The following is a 13270-nucleotide window of genomic DNA, read 5'->3' as shown; positions in this document are numbered from 1 at the left end:
GAATTTTCTAAATTACTGAATTGCCAATGTAGGTGGTATACCTAGATTTGGGTGTAGACAGAATTTTAAAAATTACCGACACAGGGGGTTCTTAGAAACATTAGGAACAACTGCACTCTGAACTTTAAAAATGCTAGAAATCCCTGAAGGCCTTTTGGTATAAGATTGTACCAAGCAATAGGACACAGATCATTAATTTGCATATATTCCATCAAAATATTAATGTGACAAGTAAACTGGAAGTTGTCTTAATCTGTAGAAAAACATATGTATAATTTTGCATCCTGATATTCAATAGGGTCTCTTATCCTCACTCTGACATGTGTCACTCTTCTTTGCCAAGCCAACAGAGCAGCTTCTCCAGGCCATTCTTTTCCTAGCAGTAATAGCAGTTCCTGCTTATAAGACAAAGCAGGAACTGGATCTTTCTTGAATTGGCTCTTTAACACATAAGCCATTGCTTTTGAGAAATTTGTTTTTAGTTCCTACAGTTGGGGTATCTAATAGGAATAAAGTAATAGCAAGGATAAGGCCAGCAAATTCACAGCCCTTATCTATGGTAGACATTATAAAATACTCCCAGCATGCACTGCCCCTTGAGTCTGGTGAGGTCCTAGAAATCCTCAACACAAGATTGCAGATAATCTGCTACCAACTGGGAGAAATTTTTGTATTCTTTTTCTAGAACTTGCTCTTTAAATCTCAGATGTTATCTTTTTGGACATTTGTCTCATTCTCAAAAGAGCAACATGTGACTTGGCTGGCTAAGGGTTTTTGTTTTTTGAGACAGGGTCTTGCTCTGTCAGGCTGGAGTACAGTGGGACAATCATGGCTCACTGCAGTCTTGACCTCCCAGGTTCAAGTGACCCTCACACCTCTGCCTCCCACCCTGAGTAGCTGGGACCACAGGTGTATGCCACCACACCTGGCTAATTATTTTTTTGTATTTTTTGTAGAGACAGGGTTTCACCAAGTTTCTCAGGCTGCTCTGGAACTCCTGAGCAACCCTCCGTCTAGGCCTCAAACTGCTGGGATTACAGGCGTGAGCCACCGTGCCCAATACTACCTTTACACTGAATTAATTAGTAAATCAAAATAACCTTCTCTCAAGTGGCTTTCTCACCTCCCAGAAAATCTTTCCCTTTAAAATCTGTAGAAGGCCTCCAGGAGCTTGTTATACCTCCATAAAAGGAGATAATCAGCAGCTGCTTGAGAAATGTTGAAGATCATTCTTTCATGTCTCCTGGTACCTATTTAATCTTCTACAATCTGTTGATTAGAATAAAAATTAGAAACGATTTTAAATGAAACAAATGCTACACATAAAAACTATATATAAAAAATGCTGTATATATCAGCTAAAAATTTAGGAAAAACAAAACAAGCCTCCCATCTTAGGTTACTATAACAAAAATACCATAAACGAGGTGCCTCAAACCACAGAAATTTCTCATAGTTCTGGAGACTAGGAAGTCCAAGATCAAGATGGTATCTGGTGAGGGCATCCTCATAGAAGGCACCTTCTGGCTGTGTCCTTACATGGTGGATGGGGCAAGGGAGCTCCCCCACCCTCTTTTATAAGGCCATTAATCCCTAAGGGTTCCTTCCACCATCATGACCCATTCACCTTCATAAGGCACTACTTACGATGGTATTACATCATCTTGGGGGTTAGGGTTTCAACATGATTTTTGGTGGAACACATTCAGACCATAGTACCTCCCTTCCAATGAGGGGAAAAAAATTAAAACTTATAGGAAACAGAAAACAAATCTATGATAGATAGGATCAACAATGCCAATCTTTAAAAATACTAACAAAATTGATAAACTCCTAGGCAAAACTAATCTATGGAGAAAAAAGACATGTCATGAATGAAAAAACTTTACTACAGATCCTACAGATACCGATCTTATTTATGAACACATGAAAAGTCCAAAAAAAAAAAGTAGTTAACTGAAGCCAGTAACATAAAAAAGAAAGACATCAAGACCAAATTGGGTTTGGTTTATTTAGTTCAGGAAAGCTAGATTACTTTAACATTCAAATAACAATGTAACTGCCATATTAACAATGAAGAAAAATCAAAATCATCTCCAAAGATAGAAGAAAGACTTTTTATAAAATCTGAGTATCTGTTCAAGATGTTTGAGAGCCTCTTAGAAAACTAGGAGTAGACTGAGGAACTTCCTTAATATTAGAAATTTATCTACAAAGAAACTATAGTAAACCTTATATTTAATAGTAAAATGTTGAAAACTTTACCTATATCAGCAATGAAACAAATATGTCCCCTACCATTGCTTTTATTCAACACTGTACTAGACTGGCGATCTTAGAAATGCAATATTGTAAGAACAAAAAATAAAAGCTGTAAGTTTCTAAAAGAAATAAAACTCATTCATAGACATTATGTAGATAAAAATAAATTAGAATTAAATAAGTTTAGAAAGATTGCTGAATACAAAGTCAAAACAGAAAACTTGTATTTTATGTATCAGCAAACAAGATGTAACTTAAAACACTTTTCCCAATGGCTTAAAAAAAAAAGTATCAGCTGGGCACACTGGCTCATGCCTATAATCCCAGCACTTTGGGAGGCCGAAGTGGGTGGATTACTGGAGGTCAGGAGTTCAAGACCAGCCTGGCCAACATGGTGAAACCCCGTCTCTACTAAAAATACAAAATTAGCTGGGCGTGGTGGCATGCACCTATAATCCCAGCTACTGGAGGCTGAGGCAGGACAATCGCTTGAACCCGGGAGGTGGACGTTGCAGTGAGCTGAGATCACGCCATTGCACTCCAGCCTGGACAAAAAGAGCAAAACTCCGTCTAAAAAAAAAAAAAACTATCAAATAATCCTCCCAAATTGATCTATATATCTGACACAGTTCCAGTAAAATCCCAACAGGCTTTTTTGTTGTTGGTAGCTTTTTGTGGAATAAATTGATTCCAAAATGTATACAGAAATGCAAAGACCAAGAATAGATAAACTATTCCTGAAGAAAAAAAGGTGGGACCATGTACTAATACTATAGCAAACATTAATATTATAATTAACACAGTCTGGTATTGGCATAAATATAAACTATATAAGATTAGTAAGAATAAACAGGCAGAAATAGACATACACATATATGGGCACAATTTATGACAAAGACCGCCAGGAGGATGCCTGAAACCATGGACAGTACTGAACCTGATTGCCCCCAATTGGAATATATGTCTGTGCGTGTCTTCTGCTGACAAATTTGATGCTTTTTCCATCTTAATTGAGCACTCATCACCCACTGTGGCTACTCTGAATAGTGGGTAAGTAAAACTTATGAATTCCTTACTTCTAGAAATTTCCATGTAATATTTTTGGTAACAAACTGTGGGAAGCGAGATTACAGATAAGGGGGGATTGCTGTATGAGGTGATCTAGGCTCATCTTGTACGTTCATTGCCCTATCCCTAGAATGAGCCATTTCTCCCAAGAGCCCCAGGTCCTTTGGTGGAGGAAGGTATTAGTAAGCAAGATCTGGCTGGGTGCAGTGGCTCACATCTATAATCCAGCACTTTGGGAGGCTGAAGTGGAGGATCACTTGAGCTCAGGAGCTCAAGGGCCTCAGGAGCTTAAGGACTGGCTGGGCACGTTGGTGAAACTCTGTCTCTACTAAAAATACAATACAAAAATTAAACAGGCATGGTGACACGCACCTGTAGTCCCAGTTACTTAGGGAGCTCAGGCGGGAAGATCACTTGAACCTGGGAGGTCGAGGCTGCAGTGAGGCATGTTTGTACCACTGCACTTCAGCCCAGGGTGGGAAAAAAAGAAAGAAACCAACCAAGATTTGGATGGTAGATGTGCTCATTGCCACTGGGGTATCATTGCTTTGAGACCTTGTCAGTGCACTTGCTTCTTGTATGTGTTACACTTAAAAATAAAACAAAAAAACACCCAACCAAGCCAAGAGTATCAACAGCAAATCATGCTAAATATTTAAAATAGAAATAGTTCTTGAAATACAACATATCTAAGACATACTGAATTGAAGCAAGATGCAAAATAACTGCATATGTATTTAGTTTATCTAAAGTAATAGGCACTAAAAGTAGGATTATGGGAAGCCTTTTGGTCATCTCTATGTATTATCTGAATTTTATGTTACATATACAATTTTCATAATAAAATATAATTAAAATCAGATTTAGTTGTATAAAATATTAAAGAATTTTAATTGATTCATCACAAAAGCATTAAACAATGTTAATTAAAAATTTTAAATAAATTAAAAGAAATAAACAAGTGCAGAAAAGAGCATTAAAATGTTTGCATAATTACATACATTTTAATACTTCCACATTCTTTTGGGAACCCAGGCTTTTAAATTTTGGAAACATGTTAACTCACTGGCAAATAAAGTGAATGCAGATGAATAGTTTCTACATATAATTACAATCTGGAAAACGACTTGCCTATAATCCTTCTGCCAGTTAGCAGTTGAATGATTTTTTAGAATCAAAATAATTTGAACAATGTTTTGCTTTTTAAAGTATCCAAGAATTACACTAGAAAAATGTGTGAACATTTAAGTGTATTTACACAGTTCCATGGTCTCTGATCCACCAGCCTATGTATATTTACTAACCTTGGTTCTATTACCATACATTTTGTAAAGACTTTTGCCAGGTATCTCAGAACAAGTAAGGTGCATTTTAAACAAGCAAAAAACTGAAAATGAAACATCTAATCCAACTAGGCATTTTGTTAATGACATCAATTGTCAGTAACAGGTTCCTAAAGTAGTACTACCAACATTTCCATACAACAAAAATTAACTAAGTGATAATAGTGCAATTACCAAGTATAATTTTAATTAAATCTGATGACAGGTAAACATTTAATTTTATTTTCAAAAAGATTAAACATTAAGCTATAGAATTCTGCTCTACAGAAATGCATATGGGATAATCTTATTCCTTACCATGTTACAAGTAAGAAATTCTAAACATTTTCTAAAGATATTCAAACTGAGTTACAACAGATGAGTGCCTATCAAGTGAAGACTTTTATAGAGAAGTCAGGAATTAGGCTGGGCACAGTGGCTATGACTGTAATCCCAGCACTTTGGGAGGATCGCTTGAGCCCAAAAGTTCCAGAGAAGCCTGGACAATATAGTGAGAACCATGCCTCGATTTAAAAAAAAAAAAAAAATTTCAGGAATTCCCTTTACAAATTGGGCATAGAAATTACTTGCCCAAGTTTAAATTTGCCTCTTTGCTTCTGATGTGGCATTAGATAATCCTGGTCCAAGAATGTACTTTACAAAACACCAGGTCACATTTCTAGAGAAAAACCACTTTGTCAATACTCTTACATAAGAGTCAGGTAATTTTCCAGTTATAGCTACAAAGTTTCATAATTAAAAATTCAGAGTGCTAATCAGTGAATCACTCAAAGGTTTTTCCTTTCTTTGAATCCCCAGATAATTTTCAACAAATTTATTCCTGACTTTTCAACTCATAAGGAACAAAAACTGTGACGTACGTGTGTGTGTATGAGAGTGTTGGTCTTTTTTGATATTTATTAAATAGTCTCTATTTTATAATAAGGAGCTCTCTCAACTTATCCAGACAGTAACTCCTTTATAACTGAAATCAACTTTAACTATTAAAATTATATACAAGGAAATTAGGAGTGTTGCAGTACTTGGTTGCAAATAACTTGCCATCTGGTGTTGGGTCAGAAAATGCTATTTCATCAGTGCTGAGAAAACAGCCAAACATGAAGCAATTCCTAAAAGAGAAGAAAAGATGATTTAATAATGGAAGCAACTTAACATTCTAATTAACATGAGCACAACTTAAGTAAATATTCTTGACTTAAATCAACTTTATTTTTAGTAAGTGAAAAAATGCCTTATATTTTAGAGAAAGAAGTCTAATGATATCATTTCACAGATGAGAAAACTAAGGTCCAGAAAAAATTCTGCTGAGGGGCAAAGGGAACCATCCACCTAACTCTAGTATATCCACGGTAAAGAGCAACTAATATAAGATCATACTGCTAGGCCAGGTGCAGTGGCTCACGCCTGTAATCCCAGCACTTTGGGGGCTGAGGCAGGCGGATCACGAGGTCAGAAGATTGAGACTATCCTGGCTAACACAGTGAAACCCCGTCTCTACTAAAAATACAAAAATTAGCCGGGCGTGGTGGCACATGCCTGTAGTCCCAGCTACTTGGGAAGCTGAGGCAGGAGAATCACTTGAACCCGGGAGGCGGAAGTTGCAGTGAGCCCAGACTGCGCCACTGCACTACAGCCTGGTTAACAGAGTGAGACTCCAACTCAACCAAAAAACAACACATCATATTGCTAATTAAAAGCAACAGATAATTAGAACAAACAAAAAAAATCACCAATTTTAAGCAGTAACCACACACACACACACACACACACACACATATATATATATATATATATTTTTTTTTTTTTGAGACAGAGTCTCACTCTGTCACCCAGGCTGGAGCGCAGTGGTGCGATCTTGGCTCACTACAACCTCCGCCTCCTAGGTTAACGTGATTTTCCTGCCTTAGCCTCCCAAGTAGCTGGGATTACAGGCATGTGTCACCACACTCAGCTAATTTTTTTTTTTTAGTAGAGACAGGGTTTCTCCATGTCAGCCAGGATGGTCTTGAACTTCCAACCTCAGGTAATCCGCCCTCCTTGGCCTCCCAAAGTGCAGGGATTACAGGCATTAGCCACTGCCCAGCCTATATACTTTTTTCAACGAAGACATCCACTGAGAGCTTTAAGAAGGGAAAAACTAATCTGCATTTTGACTACAACTCTCCTTGATCTTGCTTACCTTAGGATTAAAAGTAATAAGGAAGTGGTTAAAAGAATTCAACATCTCCCACAACTTGTTTGTGAAAGAAAAAAACAGAATTAATCAAAATTGAGGGATATTCTATAAAATAACTGGCTTGCACTCTTCAAATTCTTCAATGTCAAAAGACTGAGAAACTGTTCCAGATTAGGGAAGATGAAGATTAAAGACACTAAATGCAGTATGTGATACTGGGCAGAAAAAAAAAAAAAAAGCCATGAAGGACATTTGAGACAACAGACAAAAGTGAAATATGGACTGTCAGATAAAAGCATTATATCAATATTAAATTTCCCAAATTTGATAATTGTATCATGGTTATATAAGAGAATATTCTTGTTCTTAAGAAAAACACACCAATGCATGAAGGGGTAAAGGAGCGTAATATATGTAACAAAATAATTCAGGAAGTTTATCTAAACATAGAATGGTAAAGCAAATGAGGTAAACGTTGAACTTACTAGGTCTTGACAAAGGCTTCTTACTACTCTTGCTGCTCTTTTGTAAGCTTGAAATTATTTCAGAATAAAAAATTAGAATTTGATTCAATTAGAAGACATAAGCTTCTAATATATTAAATACTATAATTAAATACATAATATGGTAGAACTAGGTTAGATACTGGTATTCCTCATACCAAATTTATATATCTAATATAAAACATAGAAAAGTATTTCATAACTAATCAAAAATCTTTAAGATATCAATTTTTCCTACTGATCCCTTTTGTAAGTATGTGTAATTGACTAGGATTTATGGCCCAAGATTGGGTCCCCATAATGGTGTTGGTATTTATTTTTTTAAAAATGGCATAGAATGCAAAAGGCTTGAATAACAGTATTCCAAAGTGTGGTCTCTGGTTTGGTCAAAGTGTGCTTATTGGTTTGTAACCTATTATCTAGACAATGAAATATGTGTAGAAATTGAGAGAGTAAGTGTTGTGAAATTCATCCACATAACCTAGCTAGATTAGGTAAATTAGCAAACAAGTTTTTTTGCGACATTGGAAACTTTAAACAGCAATACATAGTGTTAGTTCAAAGTGTGTACATGGGAATTAAAAATGGAGACTAATTTTTTTGGTTGAGATATATATACTCATATACCGTAAGACTCACCCTTTAGAAGTGTACAACTGAGTGGTTTTGTGTATATTAACAAATATTGTCCAATCACCACCACTATCTAATTCTAGAACATTTTTATTATCCCAAACCCAGCACTCATTAGTTGCTCTTCATCTTTCCTCAGTCCCTGGAAACTGCACATCTACTTTCTGCCTCTGGATCTGCCTGCCTCTTATGGACATTTTATATAAATGTAATCACACAATGTGCGATCTTCTGCAACTGACTTATTTCAATTAGCATAATGTTTTCAAGGTTCCTCCATGATGCAACGTGTGACAGAATTTCCTTTATGGCTGAATAACATCCCATTGTTATTATTGTATCAATATACCATATTTATCCATTAATCACAGATTGGATTATACTTTTTTGGCCTTTATAAATAATCCTGCTATGAACCTTCATGTACAAGGTTTTGAGTGGACATGTTTTCTTTTCTTGAATATATAACCTAGGAGTCAAACTGCTAGGTCACATAACAGTTTAACTCTGAGAAACCATCAGATTGTATTCCACACCAACTGTACCAGTTTACATTCCTACCAGCAATGTACAAGAGTTTCAGTTTCCTCTACATCCTCACGGACACTTGTCTGTTTTTTGATTACAGTCATCCTACTGGGTATAAAGTGGGACCTCACTATGGTTTTGTGATTTCCCTGATAAAGATGTTGAGCATCTTGTTATGTTGAATTAACCATTTGCAATTCATCTTTGAAGAAATATCTACTGAAATTCTTTGTCCATTTTTAAATTGGGTTGTCTTTTTATTGTGTTCTAAGAATTTTATGGGTATTAGACCCTCCTTAGACAAATGATTTGCAACTATTTTCTCTCGTTCTATGGACTGTCTCGCAAATCCACTTTTTAAGTTATGCTTATGAGTTATAGCAAGTCTTCATTATCTAGTCACTGTCAATGAACATGTACAGCTTCTGTAATTTTTCAAACCTTTACTTTGTATAGATTTATTGAAGCATAATTTCACATCTGCTAAGTCTAATAACAATTTGAGATTGTATTTTTGTTTTGTTTTTCTATTTTTTTCTAGCAATCCATTTTTATTTTATTAGTGTTGATCTGTGACAAATTAAACTAGTCCTTTAGCACAGGTAGTTTGAAAAGCAGTGGGCTAGTATGTTTCAGACCTGGAATATTGTGCCCTAGACTGAGTACATCTAGTATGGTTTTTCTAGTGCCAATACCTTCCTTAGTCTGACTTTGATAGTATTTATACAGAAGTATCTTACCAATATCCTTCTCTTTAGCTCAGAAGCCGAGAGGTACTGGGAAAGCTATGAACCTAAGGTTCTGGATCTAGATCCATTTTATTTCTTACCTGAGGGTATCAACCAGTCGTCTTGCAATGCGCTTTCTTCTCTTCAGTCTGAAAACCCAGATTCTACTTATCCCACAGACTGCAGGTTCTGGTACATCTGAACATTGCCAAGCCCTAGAACATTCTGTAGAGGTTGGGGATCCTGGACCAGCTGGTTCAGACAGGACACGAAAGGCCTGCAATGATATATAGAAGCATCTATAGCTAACAACACAGATGAGTTCACACTGCTTTTAAAAAAATATTCCTTAAATAAAACAAGTATCAAAAATTTAACTTATATCTCCACCAAATATGTTAAAAATATTTTCTATTTCTTAAATTCTTATCCATTTAGTCACACAATGCTTTAAAAAAAACTAATGGTGTTGAGACATTCACACATTCTAGTGCGTCCCATAGCATTATGAAACTTTCCTCTTTAATTAAAACAATTGTAGACATTAGACTCTTCCTTTCAATAAAGTATATCAACCTCTAGCATTCTCTCCATCCTAAAATGTATATATGACCACCTAAAGAAACCAGTAACACTAAAGATTTATATCTATTAACTATGAAATTTGGTTGGCATTGCAAGTTTCTTAAAAAACATTTTTATTTTGAAATAGATTCATGAGAAGTTGAAAAAACCACTACAGAGGACCATGTGTCCTTTCCTGAGTTTTCCCCAATGATTACATCTTCCATAACTGGTATAATACCAAAACTATGAAATTACCATTGGTAAAATGTGTGTGTATAGTTTCAGGACACTTAATCATACCTGTATATTCATTTAACTACCATCACAATCAAATACAGAACTATTGAGTCACCACAAAGATCTTCTTGCTCATTATAGTCACATCCACACTACCCCGTCTCCCAACCTCAATCCCTGACAACTACCAATTTATTCTCCATGGCTATGAGAATGTTATATATTATATAAATGAAATCACACACCATATGACCTTTTAAGATTAGCTTTTTTCCACTCAGCATAATGCCCCTGAGACTCATCCAAGTTGTTAAGGGTATCAATTCTTTGTTCCTTATATCGCTAAGTAGTATTCCATCATATGGATGTATCATAGCTTATCATTCACTTAAAGCATTTAAGGACACTTTGGTTGTTACCAGGTTTTGGCTATTACAAATAAGGCCGCTATTAACATTCTTGTACAGGTTTTTGTGTGTACATCAGTTTTCCTTTGTTTTGGCTGGATCATATGGTAAATACATGTTTAGTTTTTTTATTATTATTATTTTTTAAAGAGACAAAGTCTCACTGTTGCCCAGGCTGGAGTGCAGTGGCACAATCTTGCTCACTGCAACCCTCCACCTCCTGGGTTCAAGTGATTCTCCTGCCTCAGCCTCCCGAATAGCTGGGATTACAAGCATGCACCACCACACCCAGTTAATTTTTGTATTTTTAGTAGAGGCGGGGTTTCGCCATGTTGGTCAGGCTGATCTCGAACTCCTGACCTCAGGTGATCCGCCTGCCGCAGCCTAAGTGCTAGGATTACAGGTGTGAGCCACTGCGCTCAGCCTGTTTAGTTTTTAAAGAAACTTCAAAACTTTTTCCAGAGTGGCTGTAATATTTTACATTCCTACCGACAATGTGTGAGAGATCTAGTTTCCCCATATCCTCACTAGCATTTGGTATTGTCTCAATTTTTTACATACTGTTACCTCTTCTGACAGGTGTGTATTTAGTTTTTAATTACCAAAAACAAAACATTGTTTCTGACCTGAGAGTAGAAGAGAATAGTTGGCTACATCTTGCCTATTATCAGGACATAAGAGTCTACTTCTTTGAGATCAAAGAAGGAAAAGGCCTTTTAAATAAATACACAACATAAAAAGATGTAAACTGTAAAATTAGTAATGTTGAAGGGAGAAAAAGTACAGAGCTTTTGTAGGTGATATAAATTGTTATCAGCTTAAAATAGACTGCTATATTAAAGGATATTTTATGTAAGCCTCATGACCAAAAAGCGAAAACCTATAGTAGATACATAAAAGATAAAGAAATCAAAGCATACCACTACAGAAAATCATCAAATCCCAAGGAAGACAGCAAGAGAGGAAGAAAGGAATATATATAAAACAACCAGAAAACAAAACAAAATGGCAATAGTAAATCCTTATTTATCAATAATTACTTTAAATGTAAATAGAATACATTTGACAATCAAAAGACACACAGAGTGGCTAAATGGATAAAAACACAAGACTCAACTAAATATTGCCTACAAAAGATTCACACAGACTGCAAGTGAAGGGTCAGAAAAACATACTCCATGCAAATGGAAACCGAAAGACAACAGGAAGTACCTACACTTACATCATAAAAAACAGATTTCAAGTCAAAAACCACCAAAAGAGACAAAGAAGGTAATTATATAATAAAAAGGTCAATTCATTAAAACAGTTGTAAATATATGTGCACCTAACATTGGAGCACCTAAATATATATTTAGGATTCTGAAAGGAGAAATAGATAGGAATACAAAATTGAAGAGGACTTCAAGATCCCACTTTCAACAATGGATACATCATCCAGAGAGAAAATAGATAAGGAAATGCTGAACATTTTTTTTCTTTCTTAAGAGACAGGGTCTCACTATTGCCCTGACTGGAGTGCACTGGTGCGATCACAGCACACTGCAGCCTTGAACACCTGGGCTCAGGTGATCTTCCTGCCTCAGCCTCCCAAGTACCTGTGACTATAAGCATGCACTACCATGCCTGGCAAATTTTTGTAAAGACAGGGTCTCACTATGTTGCCCAGACTGTTCTTGAACTTCTAGCCTCAAGCTATCCTCCTGCCTCAGCCTCCCAAAGTGTTGGGATTACAGCTGTAAGCCACTGAGTTCAGCCAGTAAACACTGAACTACACTTCAGACCTAATGGACCTAACAGAAACACACATAGTATTCCATCCAATAGCAGCAGAATGAATGCACATTCTTTTCAAGTGCACACAGAACATTCATACAGTATAAAATTATAGATCAATGACAGGAGGAAAAGTGGAAAACTGACAAATATGTGAAAATTAAACCACATGCTCCTGAACAACCAACAGATCAAAGAAATTAAAAGGGAAATTGACAAATTTCTTGAGACAAATGAAAATGGAAACACAGCATACCAAAATCTATGGAATGCAGCAAAAGCAGTTCTACATAAAAAAGAAGAAAGATCTCAAGTAACCTAACGTTACACCTCAAAGAATTAGAAAAAGAATAAAGCCCAAAGTTAGTAGAAGGAAGAAAATAAAGATAGTAGAGATAAATTAAACGGGGACTCGAAAAATAGAAAAGATCAACAAAATGAAGAATTGGTTTTTTGAAAGATAATAAAATTGACAAACCTTTAGCTAGATGAAGAAAAAAGAAGACTCAACTAAACAGAATCACAAACAAAAAGAGGAGATATTACAACTGATTATCACAGAAGTACAAAGGATCGTAAGAGACTATGGATAATTATATACCAACAAATCAGGTAACCTATAGGAAACAAATTCCGAGAGGCATACAACCTGCCTACACCAAATCATGAAGAAACAGAAAATCTAAACCAATAGAAAGGAGATTCAATTAGTTTAAAAAAAAAAAAAACAACTTGCATCATAAGAAGGCCCATCTGTAATGACGTCACTGCTAAATTCTACCAGACATTTAAAGAATACTAATCCTCAAACTCTTCCAAAAAACTGAAGAGGAAGAATACCCCCAAAGTCATTTTACAAGGCCAGAATTAACCTGATACCAAAGCCAGAAAAGGACACTACAAGACCGGCCAATATTCCTGATAAACAGATGCAAACTGACACATTAAAAGAATAGTACACAATGATCCAGTGGACTTTATCCCTGGATGCAAGGATGGCTCAATACACGCACATCAATGTGTTACACCATATTAACAGAAT

General features: G+C 35.9%; 1 protein-coding gene across 3 annotated transcripts in view; it reads right to left on the bottom strand.

The window, feature by feature from the left end:
- Positions 1–1992: 1992 nt before the first annotated feature.
- The window catches only part of ESCO2 (establishment of sister chromatid cohesion N-acetyltransferase 2), a 32838-nt gene continuing 21560 nt past the window's right edge, over positions 1993–13270 (bottom strand). For 2 of the 3 annotated variants that reach the window (XM_015145040.3, XM_077943339.1), the window contains exons 10-11: positions 9343–9518; positions 1993–5782 (exon numbers count right to left, since the gene is read on the bottom strand). In XM_015145040.3, coding sequence (XP_015000526.2) covers positions 5650–5782; positions 9343–9518 — 309 coding nt within the window. In that variant the 3' untranslated portion in view covers positions 1993–5649. Of the gene's footprint in view, positions 5783–7334; positions 7382–9342; positions 9519–13270 lie in introns of all 3 variants that reach the window. The other variant, XM_077943340.1, reaches the window with a different exon arrangement.

Source organism: Macaca mulatta, chromosome 8 (assembly GCF_049350105.2).
Source record: "Macaca mulatta isolate MMU2019108-1 chromosome 8, T2T-MMU8v2.0, whole genome shotgun sequence".
NCBI lineage: Eukaryota > Metazoa > Chordata > Mammalia > Primates > Cercopithecidae > Macaca > Macaca mulatta.
This window is presented reverse-complemented; position numbering and strand designations above follow the sequence as displayed.